The 25951-nt window shown below is 45.0% G+C and overlaps 1 protein-coding gene across 2 annotated transcripts; it reads right to left on the bottom strand.

The window, feature by feature from the left end:
* Nucleotides 1-39: 39 nt before the first annotated feature.
* LOC110534753 (brevican core protein) lies at nucleotides 40-24633 on the bottom strand. 2 transcript variants are annotated; one of them, XM_036945871.1, is made up of 14 exons: nucleotides 24517-24633; nucleotides 19413-19495; nucleotides 18645-19031; nucleotides 17928-18102; nucleotides 17650-17777; nucleotides 17268-17561; nucleotides 15641-17152; nucleotides 9804-11150; nucleotides 3001-3108; nucleotides 2714-2872; nucleotides 2084-2166; nucleotides 1675-1819; nucleotides 1407-1589; nucleotides 40-1254 (listed from the first exon to the last, which is right to left on the bottom strand). In XM_036945871.1, the coding sequence occupies exons 2-14, from the start codon at nucleotides 19486-19488 to the stop codon at nucleotides 1127-1129; spliced, it is 4725 nt and encodes a 1574-aa protein (XP_036801766.1). In that variant the 5' UTR covers nucleotides 19489-19495; nucleotides 24517-24633; the 3' UTR covers nucleotides 40-1126. The 2 variants fall into 2 exon arrangements, with proteins under 2 accessions (XP_036801766.1, XP_036801762.1); XM_036945867.1 differs by lacking the exon at nucleotides 24517-24633 and adding an exon at nucleotides 24164-24483.
* Nucleotides 24634-25951: the final 1318 nt, after the last annotated feature.

The raw sequence follows: 25951 nt of genomic DNA, 5'->3' as shown, positions 1-25951 counted from the left end.
TGAACAATGGCATTAAAATATAATTCAAATGCAACTATATTCACATGGATAAATACATTGTAATCGTTTTATTAGATATTTATTTTCTATTCTCCAATAACTCAGACTACATTAACAAAATTAAGTTTTAATTCGTTTTACAATGACCTTTTTTCTTTCATAACAAGTTCATTGTGTAATTGTGCAGTCACAAATGGGATTAACAATTAGAACGATTTGATTACTGTTAAACACTACCAACGTAAAATCGTACTTCCACTGGAACTAAGACAATGATGTAATTGATGCATGAAAATTGAAATACCATTGTGGACATTTTCACATGTTCTTCCTAGTATCTTAGTGATTACGTTTTAAAATAACAAACTTTGGATTCTGGCTATTTTCAAACCAAGTACTTTTAAAGTGGATATCGGCTTCTAATATTGGGTCTAAAGTTTAAGACACCTGAAAAGCAAAGAGCCACATAAGAGGACATGTTGAGAAAATGCTTTGGGTTGTGGGAATTGAGAAGATGTGGATTGATTAGGAGATCTTCTTATACAAAAGCATACAAAAGTGGAAATCTTAATTCTGTCTTTGTGGCAGAGAGTGGGAAAGTGGCTTCAGTTAATGTCAGACCAGCTGAGGTTGAGATTTAGGTTGCACATTACTAAAACTCTCCATCAAAATCATACTGTATACCATCATAAACATGTCATAATATATGTTACTAGCAGTCAAATACAGTCATCCAACAGTGTCGTAGCACAGGTGGATATTGAAGTATTTCACTAGTCAACAATCACACGCAACATACAAGCCCAATGATGGATGGGACATCTTCGTTAAAGCTCATTCCAATGACAAACTGTACTGTGCAAATGTGATCAATTTCCTCTAATAGTGGCCTTATGTTGGGATGTACTCTTATTGTAAGTGTGATCGATCAAGTCTGTTGATGTTCTAAATGGGTTTATTCTGGAAAGAGCTGGTGACAGGAATGTGATGACTCGTTCTCAGGGAGAACATTTATTTTACAAGGCTCCACCTTGTTGGAGGGACAAGGTTGGACAGTCTTTGAGTGGAACATAGGATTCCAGGGAAGGGGGCAGAGGGAAGGGGCATATTGAGTTTGATGAGCTTATTAGTTCCACTTGATGTCCCAGAACTCTGAAGTGGCTTTCTCCGTGGCTGTGTCCACCACCTCCACCCCCTCGTTCTGATAGGGTGGCGTCGTGACCTTCTGCTCTCCCTCTGCCAAGTTGGTCTGGGCTGGAAAAACATTGCAGGTACATCATGTCATTATCACAGTGAGCATAAAATAACTTAAGCGGGTCATACAATGATAACATTAGAGACCTATCCCACACATCATACATTTATTTAGTTGTATGTCAGTCAATAGAATTAATGTCTGTCCTCACCAGGGTGACAGGTGATCAGAGCCTCCTCCCATTGGCCGTTGGATAGGCACTTAATGACGGGGTTCTGTGTCTGGAGGAATCCTTCTTCACAGTAGTAGCGAACCTTGGAGTTGGTCTCGTAGCGCAGACGCGACTTACCAAACACCTTGGCATTGGCAATGATGGGGGGCTGGCCACAGAAAGCTGAACAGAAATAATGCGGTTAGGAGTGCAAATACATTAAAACTTCTATGCTACACTACCGTAGTGGTTTTGGTTGTGTACTCACAGGTGCCCTTCTTGCAGGTGTAGGAGAGGTGGTAGTTACAGGGCACATCGCTCCAGCGCCCCCCATCATGCCATACCATCACCACACAGTCCTCTCCAGACAGGAAGTAACTGTCAGGCTGGCCCCGGTACCAGTTCTCATACAACTGGCAGAGAAAGATGGGAAGTAGGATGAAGAAGTAGGGGAGTTTTAATAATGTTAGTTGACATTTAAAGTAGCTGAGAAGTAGTATAAGAAGCAGATCACATACCAGGAGGAGGTTATTTTTGCATCAGGTCTTACAAACCATAAGTGAGGATGTTCTGTATACCAATAGGATACAATCCCAGAGGCATGTTCATGCAAATAACATTATGTTTATGGAGAACCTAGACATATTTCATGGGTACACAGACTATGTGAGATTTACCAGAGGATTCCCGTCAGACCAGCGGAAGTCTCCCTCTATGGTTCTGTCATTCAGTCCCGTCCACTGGTACTCTCTGTACTTATCTAAAGGGAAAGAGAGAGCGCACTGTAACTTTGGGCCTGCAAACACTCGCTCACTAGCAGATAGGGGTCAGTGTCAGTCTACAAGCCATGGGAAACAACTAAGGAATGCTAGATAATCTCTTCCATATTTCCAGACATAATACTAACACTGGCATCCAAGCCCTCCCATGTTTCATGGTAAAATGAGTGAATGGCAGGTAAAACATGAAAGAAGACAAAGTTGCCTCTTCTCTGGACGATACAACCTTAAACAGTCAAAGCCATCTGTTTAAACAATTGTTTTTAGTTTACAAAACATTCATCACAGATGGTACTGGGGTTACAGAGGGTTCATTACGCATTCAGTTTATGCATTTTGGGACTGTAAGTTCTGTTCACACTGAATAAAGCTACGACAAAGAGTGAAATTAACACATTTCCCCATTTAAATGTTTGAATTACACCTTTTTAACAATCCACGGATGAGGGTTTACAGAGGTCAAGTTATGCAGAGCACTTGGAGCTGTCTGTTACAAGATCAAAGTACATGTTTTCAGGCCCGCTGTACCATTAATGTAGTTCTGTTCCTCAGGGGTCATGACCGAGATCAGGTGACCGCCACACATACGACAGTGCTGCTCTGCCACCTCCCAGCCCTGACGCTTGGTGAAATGTTGGTAACAGAAGCCCATGAACTTTTCCCAACCCGGCTCACACACCTCCAGGTCTGACCAACATGACGAAGAAGAGGTTAGATGCACACAGAGGAGACAAAAATATACACAAGGGGGAGTGATATGTTAATTGTTTGAACATTATCTTTGAGAAAACAAAACATGAAATCTGTTACTGTACCTGTCTGGCACATGTGTCCTCCATAGGTGTGCAAGCAAAGGCACTTGGTTGAAGACCCACTGTCAACACATGTTCCCCCGTTATAACAAGGATTCTCATGGCAGGAATCTGAGACAAAGGTAGGAGAGAACAACTATTGACACCAATGTAAATGCAGTAACAACGTATCTAAAATATTGTTGGTGTGTGTGTGTGTTCCATTTTTGAATCCCCTCTTTATAGTGTCAAAGTAAAGGACAGATATGATGGGATCACTTTATTGTTGATTTACATGGGAATTTATTTGGCTGCCACTGGAGGGAGCCATTATACCAACAGTACTCAGACTGACTGACTGTAGGCCTACAGTGGCCTGAGAGTTCAGTTTACAGAAAATATAATTTTACCTATTCAAGCCCCTGTGCTGAGGAACTTTTACACATAGGTGACCTTTTCAAATGTTTTCAGCACATATGCTTCCATGCTCTTTTTTACCATGCCATTTTGTTAATGCCCCCATGCAGCCTTTTTAATTTAATTGTTTAAATCATCACTGTATGTCTAATAAATCACTGTGTTTATTTCATGAAAATAAGTCCCCGAGTCTCCTTTTGCCATTAAAATGCCCAGTATGATCGTGTGAGCGTGTTGATACAAATTGAAATATATTTACATATACAGCCCTGCTTGGCGGATATGATTGTCTAGACCAGGAGTGGGAAACTCCAGTCCTCAAGGGCCTGATTGGTGTCACACCTTCTCTTCATCCCTAGCAAACACAGCTGATTAATCAAATTGCATTCTAAACAAAAGATCATGATTAGGTGATTATTGGAGTCAGGTGTGTTAGCAGGGGCTGGGGGAAAACTGTGACATCAAATAGGCCCTTTAGGAATGGAATTTCCCACCCCTGGTCTAGACTCTAGAGCCCCTTCAAAGTAAGAGGATACATATGCAAATAAAAGATGACAGGTCATTGGTCAGAATAATCAGATCAGATTGTGATGTTATGCTGTGGGCCAAAAACTCCCACCCACCTGAAAAGGTTTATTCCTCTTCAAAAAGCTCTTCCACTAAAATGGAATTATCATAATTTTTTACAATTTCAGAGTGTTATTTTGACCTCATCGTGTGGAAATATCATTACAAAAAAAACAGGAAATCATGTTTTGACTGCACTGCCCCTTTATTTATTTTTGCTTTGGCTCGGTACTCCAGCACTTTGAATATATACAATGAATGTGAGCTTAAAGTGCAGACTTTAAACTTTAATGTAAGGGTAATCTCGTCACTCTCTCCCAAGATGGCATAGCAGTTCAGACGTATTTTTGTCCTCGTCCTGTTGTGTCCCGTATATATATATATATATATATATATATATATATATATATATATATATATATATATACGCAACTTTTTTTTCACATACATTTTTAATTTTCCAAAAACTCATCTTCAGAACACTCTCCTGCAATCCGTTTCACCAATTTATATTTATATAAAAAAGTATTATTTACCTCAGATCTGTGATCCTCCGAGAGGCTAGCCAGAAATTAGCCAGAAGCTAGCCGGGAGCTAGCCAGAAGCTGGTCCAGAAGCTACTCTGAAGCTGGTTCAGGGGCTAGTTCAGAAGCTAGTTAGCTTATTTACTGGCTAATCGTTGGTACTCAGCTGACCACGGTTTGTGGTCATCGGCTGTCCTTTGGCTCGAGAATCTATCGCCAGTTTTGTACGGCGCGGTGCAGCGCAGCGCGGCTCAGAGCGGAACATATTGGACCAATTTTTCTCTCCATGTCCCTGGATTTCGGCCGCTGGCTCTGGACGTCCATGCCTGGATCTCGCAGCTAGCTAGCTGCTATCCGTGTTACTATCGGCTTTCGTCGATTCCGCAGCTAACATCAATTGTTCCGGAGCTAGCCAGCTGAAGAGTTCCATCAATCACTCCTGGGCTGCAGTCACCTATCCGGACCCGTTTTGCTGCCTACGCGGAGCCCCACCGGGCCTTCACGGCTAGACTGCCGACGTTGTCTACCCGAGGGAACTGTCCGGCTGGCTCCTCCGGCGCAACGTTGCCTGGGCGCTCATCTGCGGCCTGCTAGCCGTTGGCTATCTTATCGGCTGCTATCTGAATAGACAATCGGACAATTAATATTTTATTTTTATTTATTGATTTTTTTTCTTCTTCTTGGGCCTCTATAACTATATCTATTGTTTTTATTTTTGTTGTTGTTGTGTGATTTGGATTCATCCCCTCTACCACACGGAAACCCACTAATCTACTGACGGAACGCAAGAGTTGGCTAATAACAGACCTCCATCTTATGCTAGCTTACTACCGATTTAGCTGTCTAAATCGCCGTGACCCCCAACCAACCTCTCCACTCACTGGACCCTTTTGATCACTCGACTGAGCATGCCTCTCCTTCATGTCAATATGCCTTGTCCATTGCTGTTCTGGTTAGTGTTTATTGGCTTATTTCACTGTAGAGCCTCTAGTCCTGCTCATTATACCTTATCCAACCTATTAGTTCCACCACCCACACATGCAATGACATCTCCTGGTTTCAATGATGTTTCTAGAGACAATATCTCTCTCTTCATCACTCAATACCTAGGTTTACCTCCACTGTATTCACATCCCACCTTACCTTTGTCTGTACATTATACCTTGATGCTATTTTATCGCCCCCAGAAACCTCCTTTTACTCTCTGTTCCAGACGTTCTAAACGACCAATTCTTATTGCTTTTAGCCGCACCCTTATTCTACTACTACTCTGTTCATCTGGCGATGTAGAGGTGAATCCAGGCCCTGCAGTGCCTAGCTCCACTCCTATTCCCCAGGCGCTCTCTTTTGACGACTTCTGTAACCGTAATAGCCTTGGTTTCATGCATGTTAACATTAGAAGCCTCCTCCCTAAGTTTGTTCTATTCACTGCTTTAGCACACTCTGCAAACCCGGATGTTCTAGCTGTGTCTGAATCCTGGCTTAGGAAGACCACCAAAAATTCAGACATTTTAATTCCAAACTACAACATTTTCAGACAAGATAGAACTGCCAAAGGGGGCGGTGTTGCAATCTACTGCAAAGATAGCCTGCAGAGTTCTGTCCTACTATCCAGGTCTGTACCCAACAATTTGAACTTCTACTTTTAAAAATCCACCTCTCTAAAAACAAGTCTCTCACCGTTGCCGCCTGCTATAGACCACCCTCTGCCCCCAGCTGTGCTCTGGACACCATATGTGAACTGATTGCCCCCCATCTATCTTCAGAGCTTGTGCTGCTAGGCGACCTAAATTGGAACATGCTTAACACCCCAGCCATCCTACAATCTAAACTTGATGCCCTCAACCTCACACAAATTATCAATGAACCTACCAGGTACCTCCCCAAAGCCTTAAACACGGGCACCCTCATAGATATCATCCTAACCAACTTGCCCTCTAAATACACCTCTGCTGTTTTCAACCAAGATCTCAGCGATCACTGCCTCATTGCCTGCATCCATAATGGGTCAGCGGTCAAACGACCTCCACTCATCACTGTAAAACGCTCCCTGAAACACTTCAGCGAGCAGGCCTTTCTAATCGACCTGGCCGGGGTATCCTGGAAGGATATTGATATCATCCCGTCAGTAGAGGATGCCTGGATATTTTTTTTAAAATGCCTTCCTAACCATCTTAAATAAACATGCCCCATTCAAGAAATTTAGAACCAGGAATAGATATAGCCCTTGGTTCTCCCCAGACCTGACTGCCCTTAACCAACAAAAAAAACATCCTATGGCGTTCTGCATTAGCATCGAACAGCCCCCGTGATATGCAGCTGTTCAGGGAAGCTAGAAACCATTATACACAGGCAGTTAGAAAAGCCAAGGCTAGCTTTTTCAAGCAGAAATTTGCTTCCTGCAACACTAACTCAAAAAAGTTCTGGGACACTGTAAAGTCCATGGAGAATAAGAACCCCTCCTCCCAGCTGCCCACTGCACTGAAGATAGGAAACACTGTCACCACTGATAAATCCACCATAATTGAGAATTTCAATAAGCATTTTTCTACGGCTGGCCATGCTTTCCACCTGGCTACTCCTACCCCGGTCAACAGCACTGCACCCCCCACAACAACTCGCCCAAGCCTTCCCCATTTCTCCTTCTCCCAAATCTGCTCAGCTGATGTTCTGAATGAGCTGCAAAATCTGGACCCCTACAAATCAGCCGGGCTAGACAATCTGGACCCTTTCTTTCTAAAATTATCTGCCAAAATTGTTGCCACCCCTATTACTAGCCTGTTCAACCTCTCTTTCGTGTCGTCTGAGATTCCCAAAGATTGGAAAGCAGCTGCGGTCATCCCCCTCTTCAAAGGGGGTGACACTCTTGACCCAAACTGCTACAGAATTATATCTATCCTACCATGCCTTTCTAAGGTCTTCGAAAGCCAAGTCAACAAACAGATTACCGACCATTTCGAATCTCACCATACCTTCTCTGCTATGCAATCTGGTTTCAGAGCTGGTCATGGGTGCACCTCAGCCACGCTCAAGGTCCTAAATGATATCTTAACCGCCATCGATAAGAAACATTACTGTGCAGCCGTATTCATTGATCTGGCCAAGGCTTTCGACTCTGTCAATCACCACATCCTCATCGGCAGACTCGACAGCCTTGGTTTCTCAAATGATTGCCTCGCCTGGTTCACCAACTACTTCTCTGATAGAGTTCAGTGTGTCAAATCGGAGGGTCTGCTGTCCGGACCTCTGGCAGTCTCTATGGGGGTGCCACAGGGTTCAATTCTTGGACCGACTCTCTTCTCTGTATACATCAATGAGGTCGCTCTTGCTGCTGGTGAGTCTCTGATCCACCTCTATGCAGACGACACCATTCTGTATACTTCTGGCCCTTCTTTGGATACTGTGTTAACAACCCTTCAGGCAAGCTTCAATGCCATACAACTCTCCTTCTGTGGCCTCCAATTGCTCTTAAATACAAGTAAAACTAAATGCATGCTCTTCAACCGATCGCTACCTGTACCTACCCGCCTGTCCAACATTACTACTCTGGACGGCTCCGACTTAGAATACGTGGACAACTACAAATACTTAGGTGTCTGGTTAGACTGTAAACTCTCCTTCCAGACCCATATCAAACATCTCCAATCCAAAGTTAAATCTAGAATTGGCTTCCTATTTCGCAACAAAGCATCCTTCACTCATGCTGCCAAACATACCCTTGTAAAACTGACCATCCTACCAATCCTCGACTTTGGCGATGTCATTTACAAAATAGCATCCAATACCCTACTCAACAAATTGGATGCAGTCTATCACAGTGCAATCTGTTTTGTCACCAAAGCCCCATATACTACCCACCATTGCGACATGTACGCTCTCGTTGGCTGGCCCTCGCTTCATACTCGTCGCCAAACCCACTGGCTCCATGTCATCTACAAGACCCTGCTAGGTAAAGTCCCCCCTTATCTCAGCTCGCTGGTCACCATTGCATCTCCCACCTGTAGCACACGCTCCAGCAGGTATATCTCTCTAGTCACCCCCAAAACCAATTCTTTCTTTGGCCGCCTCTCCTTCCAGTTCTCTGCTGCCAATGACTGGAACGAACTACAAAAATCTCTGAAACTGGAAACACTTATCTCCCTCACTAGCTTTAAGCACCAACTGTCAGAGCAGCTCACAGATTACTGCACCTGTACATAGCCCACCTATAATTTAGCCCAAACAACTACCTCTTTCCCTACTGTATTTTATTTATTTATTTATTTTGCTCCTTTGCACCCCATTATTTTTATTTCTACTTTGCACATTCTCCCATTGCAAATCTACCATTCCAGTGTTTTACTTGCTATATTGTATCTACTTTGCCACCATGGCCTTTTTGCCTTTACCTCCCTTATCTCACCTCATTTGCTCACATCGTATATAGACTTGTTTATACTGTATTATTGACTGTATGTTTGTTTTACTCGTTGTATGTGTCGAACTGCTTTGCTTTATCTTGGCCAGGTCGCAATTGTAAATGAGAACTTGTTCTCAACTTGCCTACCTGGTTAAATAAAGGTGAAATAAAAAATAAATAAAATAAAAAATATAGGGTGAACTTACAGCACTTTCTGTAGATAGTCCCCCCACTTTAGGCAACCAAAAGTATTTGGACAAATTCACTTGTGTATTTGGTCCCATATTCCTAGCACGCAATGACTAAATACAGTATATCAATCTTGTGACCCTACAAACTTGTTGGATGCATTTGTTTTAGTTGAGTTTCAGATTATTTTGTGCCCAATACAAATGAATGGTAAATAATGTATTGTGTCATTTTGGAGTCACTTTTTCTTGGGGGGGGGGGATGTTATCTATGTCTCTGTAACTTTCTCAGTCATCATCATTCACAATTCATTCATGGTTATCCGTAATCATGGTAGCATCCACATTAATGTAGAAGTGGTTAGAATTTCATAGTCATTGCATCATTTCAAATCCAAGGTGGTGGAGTAGAGCCAAGACAAAAAGAAAAAATGTCACTGTCCGAATACCTTTGGAGCTCACTGTATATTATGTTCCCAATCCTTTGCTGCTATGAACAGAGACAGCTCCTCCTGCTGTGTGTTTACCTCCAACAGAAACAATGATAATCCCCTTCTTTCTAATGACTTTCTAATGACTAAGCAGAGTGGGGGAGGCAAGAGACCATAAAATAAATACAAGAGTCAAGTGAGTAATTTAAGGTGAGGTATATGGTAGAAAGTATGCAATTATGATTTGCATTAACACATGTATTCAAATAATTGTCATGGTTTGAGTTACATTGAACGTTACCTGAAATGTTCCCAAATCTTGGAGTAGTAGGAATGGTAATCAGTTTCTCCTCATCAACGTCCTCTGGATATAGGGGTGCTGCCGTCGTAGTCTGGTCATCGTAGTCCTCTGTGGTGGGCGTCGGGCTGGGGGTCTCCTCAGGCTCCTTAGTGAGTGGAGTGATGGAGTCAGGGTCCTCAGTGAGTGAGGTCTCCCCACTGTAATCCAGATTTACATCAGCCCGGGACTCTTGGGGTATGGTGGGGGAGGGCAGGGGGGTCTGGGACAAGTCAGAGAGCAGCGTGATCTCCATATCAGTAGAAGGCGCATCTGTGCTCGACTCAGGCTCGCTTTCATCTGTGCTATTGACAGTTGTGCTATTGATGGGAATGACAGTTTCATTCATGTATGGGACTTCTGGTTCAAGGATCCCTGAGCTTTCTCCAGATTCAGAGTGCTCCTCGTCTGATCCTGATCCTAGGCCGGACTCCACTCCCTCTTGGCCACTCACCTCCTGGTCACTGTCCTCATCTCCACTCACCTTCAGATCACTCTCCTTGCCTCCACTCGCCTCCTGACCACTCTCCTCATCTCCACTCGCCTCCTGACCACTCTCCTTGCCTCCACTCGCCTCCTGACCACTCTCCTTGCCTCCACTCGCCTCCTGACGACTCTCCTCATCTCCACTCGCCTCCTGACCACTCTTCTCGTCTCCATTCGCCTCCTGACCACTCTTCTCGTCTCCACTCGCCTCCTGACCACTCTCCTTGCCTCCACTCGCCTCCTGACCACTCTCCTCATCTCCACTCGCCTCCTGACCACTCTTCTCGTCTCCACTCGCCTCCTGACCACTCTCCTCTTCTCCACTCACCTCCTGACCATTCTCCTCATCTCCACTCCCCTCCTCACCAGAAGCTGTCTCTGGAGTAGTAGTTTCGACTACTTCTGGGATTTCACCCAACCCCTCTTGCTCCACCTTCTCCAGCCCTTCCTCCAGGGGTTCAAACCCAGATGGAACGCTGGATTCTGGGATGACGGTTATGAAGTCACCTGGGGAGCTGGCCCCTGCTTCCACGGAACGCTGGGTCGGGGGGGAATAGGTTATAGGTATGGGGGATGTCAAAAGGGTAATGTCAAGCATTACCTTGTGGACCCCAGAGGTTTCACTAGAGTCAGTGTCATAAATAACTGTAAGGACTTTGTCAGTTGGAACTGAACCCAGGTCAGTGTGCTCATCCTGGTCAGTGGAACCATTGGAAACGTCTGGTAATGAGTCCACTGTGCCTCCTGCCTCCTGCTCCACATGGTCATCTAGGGTAGAGGAGTCGGGTGACGTGACACCAGACTGCTCCTGAGTGGGGTCATAAGCTGCCAGGAAACAGATCACAAACATTATTCAAGCCTACAGTTAGTGTAACCCTGTCCACACTTGAGTGTTCAGCTCTTTAAAAACATTTTAGCACACATTACATATGCACAAAGGTTTTATGTAATTTAATAAAGTCTTCTGGTCAGGCTCCGTAGACGGGCACATCGCCCAACGCTCCCGAGTATACTACTCGCCAATGTCCAGTCACTTGACAGCAAGGTAGACGAAATCCGAGCAAGTGTTGCCTTCCAGAGAGACATCAGAGATTGCAACATTCTCTGTTTCACAGAAACATGGCTCACTTGGGATACGTTATCAGAGTCGGTACAGCCACCTGGTTTCTTCACGCGCCGACAGAAACAAACATCTCTCTGGTAAGAAGAAGGGCGGGGGTGTATGCCTTATGATCAACGAGTCGTGTTGTGATCATAACAACATACAGGAACTCAAGTCCTTTTGTTCACCTGACCTAGAATTCCTTACAATCAAATGGCGACCGCATTATCTACCAAGAGAATTCTCTTTGATTATAATCACAGTCGTGTATATTCCCCCAAGCAGACACCTCGACGGCCCTGAAAGAACTTCTTTGGACTCTATGTAAACTGGAAACCACATATCCCGAGGCTGCATTTATTGTAGCTGGGGATTTTAACAAGGCTAATCTGAAAATAAGGTTCCCTAAATTTTATCAGCATATAGAATGCGCAACCCGGGCTGGCAGCATTCTGGATCATTGCTACTCTAACTTCCGCGACGCATACAAAGCCCTCACTCGCCCTCCTTTCGGCAAATCTGACCACTACTTCATTTTGTGGCTCCCAGCCTATAGACAGAAACTAAAACAGGAAACGCCTGTGCTCAGGTCTGTTCAACGCTAGTCTGACCAATCTGATTCCACGCTTCAAGATTGCTTCGATCACGTGGACTGGGATATGTTCCGGATAGCGTCGAACAACAACATTGATGTATACTCTGATTCGGTGACTGAGTTTATTAGCAAGTGCATCAGTGATGTTGTACCCACTCCTACTATTAAAACCTTCCCCAACCAGAAACCGTGGATTGATGGCAGCATTCGCGCAAAACTGAAAGCGCGAACCACTGCTTTTAATCAGGGCAAGGTGTAACGTTCGTCGTTGGAATGAGGTGAGGACCAAAGCGCAGCGTGGTAAGTGTTCATCATTATGTTTATTAAACAGAGAACACTCAACAAAATAAGAACAAAATGAAAAAGTTCTGTAAGGTGACATACACATAATAGAAAACAATCACCCACACCACACAAGTGGGAAAAGGCTACCTAAGTATGATTCTCTATCAGAGACAACGAACGACACCTGCCTCTGATTGAGAACCATACCAGGCCAAATACAAAACCACAACATAGAAAAAAGAACATAGACTACCCACCCAACTCACGCCCTGACCATACTAAAAACAAAGACATAACAAAAAAAAAGGTCAGAACGTGACACAAGGCGACCGGAAACATGACCGAATACAAACAGTGTAGCTATTCCCTCCGCAAGGCAACCAAACAAGCTAAGCGTCAGTATAGAGAAAAAGTAGTGTCGCAATTCAACGGCTCAGACACAAGAGGTATGTTGTAGGGTCTACAGTCAATCACGGACTACAAAAAGAAAACCAGCCCCGCCGCGGACCCCGATGTCTTGCTCCCAGACAAACTAAACAGCTTCTTTGCTTGCTTTGAGGACAATACAGTGCCACCGACACGGCCCACTACCAAAACCTACGGGCTCTCCTTCACCGCAGCCAACGTGAGTAAAACATTTAAACGTGTTAACCCTCGCAAGGCTGCCGGCCCAGACGGCATCCCTAGCCGCGTCTTCGGAGCATGCGCAGACCAACTGGATGGTGTGTTTACGGACATATTTAATCAATCCCTATCCCAGTCTGCTGTTCCCACATGCTTCAAGAGGGCCACCATTGTTCCTGTTCCCAAGAAAGCTAAGGTAACTGTCACACCCTGACCATAGTTTGCTTTATATGTTTATATTTTTTGTTTGGTCAGGGTGTGATCTGTGGGCATTCTATGTTGTGTGTCTAGTTTGTCTGTTTCTGTGTTTGGCCTGATATGGTTCTCAATCAGAGGTAGGTGTTAGTCATTGTCTCTGATTGGGAACCCTATTTAGGTAGCCTGTTTGGTGTTGGGGTTTGTGGGTGATTGTTCCTGTCTTTGTGTTTGTTACACCAGATAGGGCTGTTTTCGGTTTTTCACATTTCTTGTTTTGTATATTGTTCATTTATCATCTTCAATAAAGATGTATCACAATAACCACGCTGCGTTTTGGTACGCCTCTCCTTCAACAGAAGAATCCCGTGACAGTAACTGAGCTAAACGACTATCACCCCGTAGCACTCACTTCCGTCATCATGAAGTGCTTTGAGAGAATAGTCAAGGATCATATCACCTCCACCCTACCTAACACCCTAGACCCCCTCCAATTTGCTAACCGCCCCAATAGGTCCACAGACGACGCAATCACACTGCCCTAACCTATCTGGACAAGAGGAATACCTATGTCAGAATGCTATTCATTGACTACAGCTCAGCCTTTAATACCATAGTACCCTCCAAACTCATCATTAAGCTCGAGACCCTGGGTCTCGACCCCGCCCTGTGCAACTGGGTCCTGGTCTTTCTGATGGGACGCCCCCAGGTGGTGAGGGTAGGAAACAACATCTCCACCCCGTTGAGTCTCAACACTGGGGCCCCACAAGGGTGCCTTCTCAGCCCTCTCCTGTACTCTCTGTTCACCCATGACTGCGTGGCCATGCATGCCTCCAACTCAATTATCAAGTTTGCAGATGACACTACAGCGGCAGGCTTGATTACCACTACAGGGAGGAGGTGAGGGCCCTCGGAGTGTTGTGTCAGGAAAATAACCTCACACTCCAGAGGGTAGTGAGGTCTGCACAACGCATCACCAGGGACAAACTACCTGCCTTCCAGGACACCTACAGCACCCAATGTCACAGGAAGGCTAAAAAGATCATCAAGGACAACAACCACCCGAGCCACTGCCTGTTCACCCCACTATCATCCAGAAGGCGAGGTCAGTACAGGTACATCAAAGGTGGGACCGAGAGACTGAAAAACAGCTTCTATCTCAAGGCCATCAGACTGTTAAACAGCCATCACTAACATTGAGTGGCTGCTGCCAACATACTGACTCAAATCTCTAGTCACTTAATAATTAAAAACTGGATGTAATAAATGTATCACTAGTCACTTTAAACTATGTCACTTTATATAATGTTTACATACCCTACATTACTCATCTCATTGTATATACTGTACTCTATACCATCTACTGCATCTTGCCTATGCAGTTCAGCCATCGCTCATCCATATATTTATATATACATATTAATAAGAATATTCTTATTAATTCCTTTACATTTGTGTGTATAAGGTAGTTGTTGTGAAATTGTTAGATATTACTGCATGGTCAGAACTAGAAGCACAAGCATTTCGCTACACTCGCATTAACATCTGCTAACCATGTGTATGTGACCAATAACATTTGATTTGATTTGATTTGAAAGAGAGTCGCACAGTCTATATACTGTACAAGCTTCCAGTAATTTATTGGGTAAACCACCAACGTTTCGGCATCACTGTGCCTTCTTCAAGGTAATGTCATGAATGCTTGAAGCAGGTTATGTAGACATTCACGTTCAAGCATTCATGACATTACCCTGAAGGCAAAGTGATGCTGAAATGTTGCTGGTTTATCCAATAAATTACTTGGAGCTGGTATATAGACTGTGCGACTCTCTTTAAAAAAACAAAAAAACATTTATAGCCTATAATTTTATAGCCTTTTATAGAGTACCACCCTCCATCCCACTGCTGTCTTGGCTCTGAAGCTAAGCAGGGTTGGTCCTGGTCAGTTCCTGGATGGGAGACCAGATGCTGCTGGAAGTGGTGTTGGAGGGCTGGTAGGAGGCATGCTTTCCTCTGGTCTAAAAAAATATCCCAATGGCAGTGATTGTGGATAGTGCCCTGTGTAGGGTGCTGTCTTTCAGATGGGACGTTAAACGGGTGTCCTCTCTGTGGTCACTAAAGATCCCATGTCACTTATCGTAAGAGTAGGGGTGTTAACCTCAGTGGCTAAATTCCCAATCTGGCCCTCATACCATCATAGCCACCTAATCATGCCCAGCTTCCAATTGGCCGTTCATCCCTCTCCTCTCCCCTGTAACTATACCCCAGGTCGTTTCTGTAAATGAGAATGTGTTCTCAGTCAACTTACCTGGTAAAATAAGGGTTACATCAAATTAAATAAGTACAATTTACTCGCCGTTAATCAGCACCTCCACCACATTTTTGGGGGGTGTGCCAGCTCATGCTTTTAATGTCATTCAATACCATTAAATATTTACTGCACTAAATCTTCAGTACATTACATAAAGAAAAGTGTAAAAAAAAATACACAAAAAGGCTTGTCTATGGACTCACCATATTCAGAGGTAGGGATCAGTTCATAGGGGTCCATCTCCACTGGGCTTCGGGTAGCCAGGTCTCCTGACTCAGCCGTAGCAGAGCCACTGTTCTCCCCTGTCTGGAGGACCAATGAGTCCAGTGATGTGGTATGCTCCTCAGGGAGAAGGACACTGGCACTGTGGTCCACAGAGTTGGTTTGGTGGTATTCAGGTGTGTTCTCCCAGTATGGAGGCTGAGTGGTGGACTGGTCAGGGAAGAGCTCCGTTTCCTCATGAGGTGAAGTGGAAGATACAGATGTATCCTCGACATTCCCAGTGATGGCTCCCTCAGGCCTGAAGGACCCTCCTGAGAGGTCATAAGAGGTGCTTGGGTAGACCGTGTCCGTGACATGCTCCACCTGGATGGCATGCTCATCTCCGGAGTGGTCCTCCTCAGGAGGTATGGGCAGCCTGCTTTCCAGTTGCTCCTCTGGAGAGCTGTCATAACTAGTAGTGGCTTCAACTCCTGATACATTAGAGCCTGTGGTCTCAGAGGTAAAAGTGTAGTGTTCGGTCTCCTGGGTGATCTCTGTTTGCATATGGCTTTCCTCTGAAATACCATACTGAGACTCTGTTGGCTCACCACTCTCAGGGGTTGTGCCAGGAATGGGATGTGGATCACTGGACCTGTCCACCTCCTCATATGCTGTGGTGGGCACGGGGGCCTCCAGAGCAGTCCCTGGTACACCCTCTATAGAGGGCTCTCCTGATTCCATGTTTGACTCTAACGAGGGCTGGTAGAGATCGGGGATACCAATGTTGTCTTCATGAGCAGTTGTAAGATCATCTGATTCATAATTTGTCTCGGGAGAAGGTGGATACAGTGTTGGGTTTGCATTCAGCTCATCATAGTGTGTGACTGGGTAGTTTGAATCTAAGTTTGCCTCCTCAGGGGCAGGCTGATATGATTCTGGGTTGCTGACCTCTTTCACCAGATGCCAGGTGTCCTCTGTGGGCTCCAGGTCTTGGGGGAAGGATGTGGGGGTGAATGGGTCTTGGGGTTCAACCGGAAAGGGTAGCTCCTCGTGATAGACTACAGTAGGGCCCGGGCCATCGACAGCCCCCTGCTCCTCTCCAGGCTGGTCTGGGTACTGCTCCCCATGATGAACCCCCTGTTCCTCTCTGTGCTGCCCAGGCACAGCCTCCTGCTCCTCTCCGTGTTCTCCAGGAACAACCCCCTGTTCTTCTCCGTGCTCCCCAGGGACAGCCCCCTGCTCTGGGTACTGCTCTCCAGGGACAGCTCCATGCTCTGGGTACTGCTCTCCAGGGACAGCCACCTGCTCCTCTATATGCTCTGATGGGTGCTGCTCCGCTGGAATAGGGAGTGCAGTCAGGTAGCCCTGAACTTCTTCACTCATCACCTGCTCCGTCACCTGACCCAGGCTGAATTCCTCCAGAGGCTCAGACAGCGTCACAATGTCCTGGCCGATGTCCTCTGGCTCTGTTGCTAGGTAATCATGGGGAGATTCGGTGTGAGTGTTGCTGTTGCCTGTCAGATGCAAGGGCAACGAAACAAAGTTAGGCCAGAGGATGAGTTAGAATACCGTAGGAACTGCGTTGGGATGCCACTACTGAAGCCCAGCATAACTTTCAAAACCTCTTACCTCGGAAGCAGTAAGTGTCATGGCGAGTGTGTGCCTCTGGAAAGCCTGTCTGGTTCAAATGGCGATAGACAGTCCTGACCCCAGGCTCCCCTCCACCACAACGCTCCCTGGGAGTGACAATGGGGTAGCGTACACTCCCATCAGCCAACCACCCCGGGCTGCAGGCGTTCAGTCCGTCATTCCAGGCTGCATACAGCTGACCTGTGGTAGCCAGCTCCGCTCCCTGAGCCAGACAATAGGCCTTAGCTTCCCACAGGGTGAAACTTCGGGGGGAAGAGCCATGGAACACTTCCCCTGTAGACATGGAGGGAGAAGTCAGGTTGTAATAATCTGCACTTGATCAAATTCATGAAACACTCCAATAAATAACATATTTTCCTACCCTCTATGTTCTCCACATAACAGTATACATCGTACAGCTCATCAGGTTCCAGCAGCCCATAGTTCCTCACTCCAGGATGCCCGTCCATGTCTCCAAAACATCCCTCTCGTGGCATCTGGATGGGATATCTGTGGAGAAGAGTGTTGATATTACATAGTGTTATACAACTGTTATAACAAAGGGGAAAGTCCATTGAAGTGCATGAAAGCATCTCTCTATCTGTGTCCACTTGATATGAGAGAACATTTACAGTGGTCTTTTATCTGCCTGGCCCTTACCTCACTGAGTGGTCTGAGAGCCAGCCCGCATCACACTGCTCATAGCCACTGTGGTAGGCTGCCAAGAGCTGCTCTGGGGTGGCGATGTGAGCCCCGATCTCTTCACAGGCGTCCCGGGCCTGCGCAAAGGTAAAAGCATAGCGACTGGAAGCATCCCGGTAGTGGAACACCACCCCTGTTGAAGGTCCACAGTCTTGCCGTTATTTCAGATTCAGTCATTTGTGTGAACTACAGCTACATTCACAAGCATAGGCTATATCTGATTCATTAGGTTATAAACTGCTATAGTCTTGCCCATTCACCCTCTGAATGGCATACATACACAATCCATGTCTCAATTGTATCAAGGCTTAAAAATCCTTCTTTAATCTGAGTCTTCCCTTTCATCTACACTGATTGAAGTGTATTTAACAAGTGACATCAATAAGGGATCATAGCTTTCACCTGGATTCACATGGTCAGTCAATGTCATGGAAAGAGCAGATGTTCTTAATGATTTGTACACTCAGTGTAAATGGTAATGTACAGTCAGTGTCTATGCTGTGTTTTGTAGGACATTCTCTGTTTCTCCTAGAGCCATCCTGTGACTGACAATTCTGGCTGGCTCACTGCCTGCTGAGATACAAGCATTGACACACACACTCCTGAGTTGTTACTGTCATAGGTCAGGAACTCTGGCTTATCCCCAACATCTATGACATCAACCCCTGGCCTCACCTTTGACCTTGACCTGAGCCACACCGTCGGCATCCTCCAGGCCCTGCTGCACCTCACAGCGGTAGAAGCCAGAGTCGTTGTACTGCAGGCCATCCAGCCTCAGGGTGAGGTCGGCCGAGGAGGAAGCGTAATGGAGCAGGGAGGCTCTGTCCTTGTAGGCCTCGCTGACCTTCACCCTGTCCCCTCGGGCCACCAGGATCTCAGTCTCGTGCCCCTGGGACAGCATGCTCCACTTGACCCTGGGTAGGGAGAGGACGGCGTGGCGGCCATTCGTGTTGGGGGGCGGGTGGGACAGAGACACCAGGCAAGGTAGGGTAAGAGAGCCCCCCAAGACGGCAGATAAGGGAGGGGTCGTAGGGATGGTCACCTGTAGGAGTCTGGAGTCATCTGGAGAGTGCAGACCAAAGGGGTTCAATTGCTGACTTTATACAGTCAAAAAGTTCACAGGTTGTCTCAGGTTGCAGTTGATGTTATTTGTTAAAGTCTGGAACCCATTTAAAAGTCTTGTCAGTTGCCATTTGCCGTCATGGTGTTGTTGAAACAAATACCGGATGAGATACTTCCTCTTCACACCTGTGCACATCAGTTAACCTTGATTTTTGCTATTAAAGTCACACCATCTAAAATAGTTTCCAGAGTGTGTGTCAGCAAAAATGGTGAATGACCGAGGAGTGATTAGAAAGTGCCCCTATACCCTTAGAAGTCAAATGTCATAGATCATTGAATGGATGTCAGTATAGCCGAGGCTGACGGAGGGTGGTCACGCACCTGAGGCTTGGCTGGGGGTAGAGGAGGACGGTAGGATGAGCAGACAGATGGCACACAGCAGCAAAGACAGGAGCATCTCCAATCTGCAATAGAGAGAAATAGAGAGGTGGGGGGGAGACACAAAGAGATAGACATTATCATTATCGTGAAAGCTTAATAGACAAATGGAGAAGTGCTGTAAAGAAAGTGAGAAAGAGGAAAAGAGGTAGGGATGACTCCCTCAATAACTCTGAGGGTCCTGTGGCCTCTTTGGATACCTGGAGACAAGTTAAGACATATACAAATATTGATTCATGCTTACAGTCATTCATCAACCTCAGAGTATATTACTAGACAGTGGCAAGAGGCCAGCTTTCACCAACCACCTCAGCCTCTACGACCGTAAAGTAAAAGCCGTGGCTAAGACGTCAGCGCTGTCATTTAGCAGAGACCTTGAGAACGGATAGGATGGTGTGTTAATCCATCACATGCAACGTCAGTCCTGATCAAGCTGAAGTCCTTTTGAAATAACAAATATTCATTCTTCATTTTGACAAATTGATTTGTATGACAAGTGTGAGGGATTGTTATTTAGTTCTGCAGAATTTTGTTGAGCTTCCAATAAGTTAATTGATGAGTCTATGGATATGTCTTTGTGGGGTTTTTGTTTTGCATGTGTATATAAATCTCTTTAAGTCAGGGAGTGTCTTTAGTCAGATAGTGTGTGTGTGTGTGTAAAGTAGCTATGTACTGCATGTGCCTTTTTGCATCAGTCAACTAAAGTGTGTTAGAGAGTTACTGTCTGTGTGGCCTTGGTGTTATCCAGCTGGCATGAGTCAGCCTTTGGGAGCTCTCGAGTGTGAGCAGAATTCTGATGTCCCACAAATTCCCCCAGGATGGCATGGCACAAAGCCCTTTCTCCAACTCCACTGCTTTATCATCGTTATATCCCTTTTAGCAACCTAAATGTTAAATCCCAACCACCCCCACCCCATTAACATTACCCACGCACCAAAGACACACAGACACAGTGACACATTTCCCCCACTGACTCGATAGGACCGCCACATTACCCATTCTGAGCAGGCCGGTATATTCAAATAAGCAGTGCGCTTCTTAGAGGGTGCAAAAATGTAACGTGAATAGAGTCCCCCCCCCCCCCCCCCCCCCACTGGATGTGTTGGTGAATGAACTGCGCAGTCATGCTGCAAACCCAGTGCACTGGGTGCTTTAGTGGTCAGTCACAATTAGAGAACACCTTCCTATTATTGATCAGACCCCTTTTGCCCTCAGAGCAGCCTCATTTCGCCGGGGCATGGACTCTACAAGGTGTCAAAAGCGTTCCAAGTTGGCTGGATGTCCTTTGGGTGGTGGACCATTCTTCATACACATGGGAAACTGTTGAGCATGAATAACCCAGCAGTGTTGCCGTTCTTGACACAAACCGCTGCGCCTGGCACCACCTACCATGCCCCGTTCAAAGGCGCTTAAATCTTTTGTCTTGTCTAAGGAGGAAGTGATGAAATGTCTACTGACAGCCCACAGTAGATTGTTGATTTACTGTAAACGTCACATCCAGACCCTTTATTCTTTTTTACAAGCAACCAGTGATGAGGTTAGAGGAGGAGAATCTCAACCTATACACTACATTGCCTGTCTGGATTGTTGCTTCACTTTTATATAGAACCCTGATATTTTGGAAAATCACATCAGGAACTGGAATTAGGTCAAGAAGAACTAAATTCACTCAAAATCAAGGCAGAAATGATTGTTGGTTTTGTAGTAATCCGACTGCGCTTAATGATCAATTACCCAAAGTTCCCGTGTAAAACTCTGTTTTCAAAGTTTGAAGTTCAGTGACCTGTTGCATAACATAAACTGTAAATCCATTAGTTAACATGGGGGTTGTCAGAGTGTGATCTCGACTAATACAGTAGAGAGGAGTGGTGATGATAGAAGAGTGGGTCAATTGCACATGAACGAAACGGTCTCGAACCTGTGAAGAACATCATTGGGTAAATCATCCACATCATAACTGTTGGTTGAAATGAAATTGGGGAGCTGATGGATCTGTGGCAGTATCCATAACAGTAGATTGTGAGAATGTGGACAAGCAAATGAACCGTCATCCTGTCAGCCTTCCCTCCCCTACTTGTCTCAGCTCCGGTTTCTAGGAGAATGAAGTATTTTTTGTCCGATTCCTCAATTACCCTCCATTCAATCTTCCTCAATCCTTTGACTGTTAATGAAGTATATAAGCAGACAGCACTGATATGTGTTCATTTCCCCCAACACCCAAAACATCCTCCCCCCCCCCCCCCCAATATCCACACACACACACAAATAAACCCCAAAATGATCGATACAGACCGCACCAACCGTTCCTCGAGGGCATTTTACTGCTATCGATAATAATGATAAGTAGCCTTTACTAGAGAAATGTGAAGTTTGAAATTAAACGGCACAATGGTAGCCACAACATTCAAAGAGGTAGAAGTAGTTTTAAGTGTAATATAAAAAAAGTAACTAGTGCACATTAATGTTGTAAACTTACCGTTCAACTCATCATGATAATTCAGTAAATGTATCATGATATGGATTTTTGTTCATACCGCCAAATTCTCACACACACACATAAACACACGGAAATATACACACGCACACACACACACAGTAGTTTTCTTCCTTGCTGTGTTGGGCACATGGCCCTTAGCCACAACCACATTTCCATACTCCAAGGAGAGCGGGAGAGGGCTTCCTCTGGGGAGGGAGAGAGGGCTTCCTCTGGGGAGAGAGAGAGGGGAGGACGCATCCCAGGCAACCTCAGACATGCATCACAAGTGGCTGGAATAACCAATGACTTCACCTTGGTCTGACCAAGAAAGGTAATTTCAGGCTGATGGACTGCAGTATACAGTGTTGGTGATGGGGATGATGGTGGTGGGAAGGGGGAAGTGTGTGAGTGTGGAAGTACCTCTGTAAGTGGACTTGTGCTTTTTTGAACTGAATCAATGAGGGTTAGTAACAGATTATTTATATTTTGGCTTATGTAATGGTATGATACGTCACTCTTTATGGTCAAATAGAATGAGATACTGTGAACATGAACACACACCCGACACACACAGTCTTTCTCCTCTGTAGTTTATCAAACACCAGCTGTCCTAGTCATTATTTTTGACACACACCACCACCTCTGCCAGTCTGCCACCCTCCATTACCCAGCCTCGTTCCACCCCACCACCACACCCACCCTCCAATCCTGCCTCACGTTACCTCGAATGACTCCATCTGCACATCTCTAGGGGCAACCCATACCCCCTCACAGGCCCGGGCTGGCAGGAAGCAAAGTTTGGGGGGGGGTGGAAGAGAATGAGAAAGAAAGGGGCTATGAGGGAGAGAGAGATAGGGGCCCTCCAGCAGGGCAGGACACAACAGAAGGTCCAGCTGAGGAGTGGTTTTAGCCATATTGCTATTAGCTTTAGCCGTTAGCCACTCCAGCCAAAGGAACTGACTCATGGAGGTGGATGGGGGGCAGGGGACTTGGCCCATTTGTAGCCTGTGCCACGGGCTGATTAGGCAGAAATGTAGGGCTTCTGAGCGCTTTAAGGGCTTATGGGAGACTGTCAAGGCAAACTGTGGCAACTCTCACAGCAGGTCACCAAATCAGTCCACTTTCTTCAGTCAACAACACAAAGACCTATTTAGAAACCAGTGATATCACATTTGCAATGGACAGTCATATTTGCAAGGTTAGTCAAACTGAGAAGAGTAACCCAGATACCACAGCATCAAAGCATCTTGTAAAAGTACAAGGCTTGTTGACATGTATCAGACAGGTCCTGATTGGGGCATAGTACTAAACTAGGTTAACGTACTGTATGGGTCGATGTTCTTTTAAAACGACAACATCAACTTAGAAACAGAAGTGTTGATAAATCAACACTGAGATGTCATGCGTGGAACCCAATCACTTGAAATAGCCTAAACATTGTAAGTGCCCCTTACTATGACGAAAACTAGCAAAATATGTATGCTGACTGTGACAGGTGTAGAGCAATTACCTAGCCCCTTTCCCTTTCCAGTTCAGAGATCTGTATGTCTTAATCAATATTTTTAAACAAAGCCACTGGTATTAATGGCAATACAGTAGTTGGTTGGGGAAAATAGGCTTTATTCCCTGTCACAGAATGTCCATATGTAGCCAGTTTGGAGTACAGTACAACATGTATTTCTATAGGTACAAGTAGGCCTGCAACGACAGTGTGCATTGCCCCATGCCCGTATGATTTACTTAATAAAATCAGTTTGGAGGGAATCCTTACACAGCACTATAGCAGGTACAATCTGTCTGGATCCTGCTTAACTGTGCTCAGAAAACAATGCATGAGGAAAATGTTATTTTACATTGAATAATTGAGATTGTGGGTTCAAGGGTAAGTCAAAATAACTTTATATATCAAAAAACTTCAATAAAATTGTCCTTTTGACCTACAGAATAGCATTAACAGTAGGACAAAAGAGGTAATAGAAAATATTTAAAATATATATTTGACGAAAAATAGGCTGTATTGTTTAAAACGTTTTTCGAAAATGTCTCTCATTTGCTCTAATTATGGCAAATGTATTGAGGATTTTATGTTTGACTTATACAACTAAAAAACATTTGTTGGCTAATTGATGAGCAAAACGTGTTATTTTGCGACAGAAATGTATTCTTATATTTATCAAGGACATGCCAAAAATATATGATTTATAAATCCATCACCTACCTCATTTAAACGACGCACTCAAACGATCCTTTCTGTGTACCTTTGTATTTTGAAGCAGACTCGACAGGTGCAACTTCTAATAAATATTTTTCCGGCAAATTTGAATGAAATTAGACAATGAGTTGTCAGGTACGAGGATTCCCCACGTTGAATTGAAAAAGCTAAATAACGATTTGAGCTCCGTCCGCCAGCGAAGGAAGCAAAGTAAAGAGGGATTGGGGGGCAGAGAATTATGCACACCAAAATCTTGAACAGCCCACTTTCTTCCTCCGACCAAGAACACTTTCCCATTTGCGGGATAATGGAGAAAGGGGGATGTGGGGGGATAACGAAAAGACAAATCAATCACTCACAAGGATGCAGGTTGAAGGAATCACTTTAAGGGAAAATAATATCAGAAGTCAATAGCCTGAATTCAAAGTTGCAAGTCAGTCCGTCAAAGCAGGACTCAGGATGCTTTGCGGTCCGATAAGCAACACATGTGAAAAGCATGATCCCACACCATCTTGCAGCAGAGGGCACCACTGAGAATGCTGAAGTGGGAGTACAATAGAGCCCTATAGGCTACCAGCAGCGCCCATTCACATACTCCAGTTACCGATGCTACAATTAAAAGAAAACAGCACTTCAGTCTGCTGGTTTTTCAATCTTTCAATTTTTATTTAGAGCAATATTGCATAAATGTTTAAATTTATCAACCAAACTTGTAAACCACAAATTATTTGTTTCCATTCTGCAAATTCAGTGAGAAGAGAACATATCATGGTGATTTGATTAGGCCTATTCATTGTCTGTCATGAAGAATATGACCAGTTATGACCATCGCTGATCACTCATAAAAAGGCGAGGGAATCTTCATTAAAATACTCCTATAAGCTCCCCTGAAATATTGCAAGGCTCTCAAGAAATTAGTAATTCATGCAAGACTGAGGGTTAACAGCTAATGGTGAACAATCTAACATTATCCTCATTATGTACCCCTGCACAAAGGGATTGATTAAGGGTTAGTAATCTAGGATAATCTTGACTAACGTGGATGATAGCAGATGTTTTTGCTCAACCTGTCGACATGAAAGGCCAAACAAAGTGTCACAATCACATTGCTTTGAGTTCCATTTGGATGCTTATGCAATTCCAGTTTCCAATTTAACTAAATCTCTATGGTTTCATCAAGACCTGTATTGGATTACTTGCACAACAATATTAGTGTGTGGAGGAACTATTTGTCCTTTCACAGCTATCAGAGTTAACCCAGTTTCCTATAAGTCAAACACATGATACAGGTTGAAAGTACGTGGGAAACGATTATGTATAGATTTCCAACTAGACACAAAGCAGGACCTTGCTTTCTCGTGGACAGTGCTGCAGAGTCAGAGTCGTGATTCATGTCTGCTATGCTCACCACTTGTGGACAGAGTGTGGATGCTGGCCACCCACAGAGGTTTTAATGGCCCAACAGTATAAACAGACAGAAGTTAGAAAAGTGGGTGTAGCATAGTAGTAGTGCTGAGCAAGAGGTCTTGGTAAGAGGGGAGGGTGAATACCGCTTTGTTCATAGCCTTGCTCAGCTGACAGTTGCGGCTGAGTGGCAGGCTGTGAAGGAATTTAACATATAGGCATGGTGCGGGATGGTCAACATGGGTGCTGGGAAGCCAGTGGAACGGACAACGCTGTTGGACTGCAGGCCCAGAGGTATGGATATGATTGTAGGCTGGCTCAGAGAGAGTCGCCCGATATTTTCACCATGCACTTCCCACCCCCAGTCTAGTTCATTATTGGTTATTGCCA

Source organism: Oncorhynchus mykiss, chromosome 2, assembly GCF_013265735.2.
Source record: "Oncorhynchus mykiss isolate Arlee chromosome 2, USDA_OmykA_1.1, whole genome shotgun sequence".
NCBI classification, from domain to species: Eukaryota; Metazoa; Chordata; class Actinopteri; order Salmoniformes; family Salmonidae; genus Oncorhynchus; species Oncorhynchus mykiss.
The sequence above is the reverse complement of the archived record's forward strand: the minus strand, read 5'-3'. Positions and strand labels throughout refer to the sequence as shown.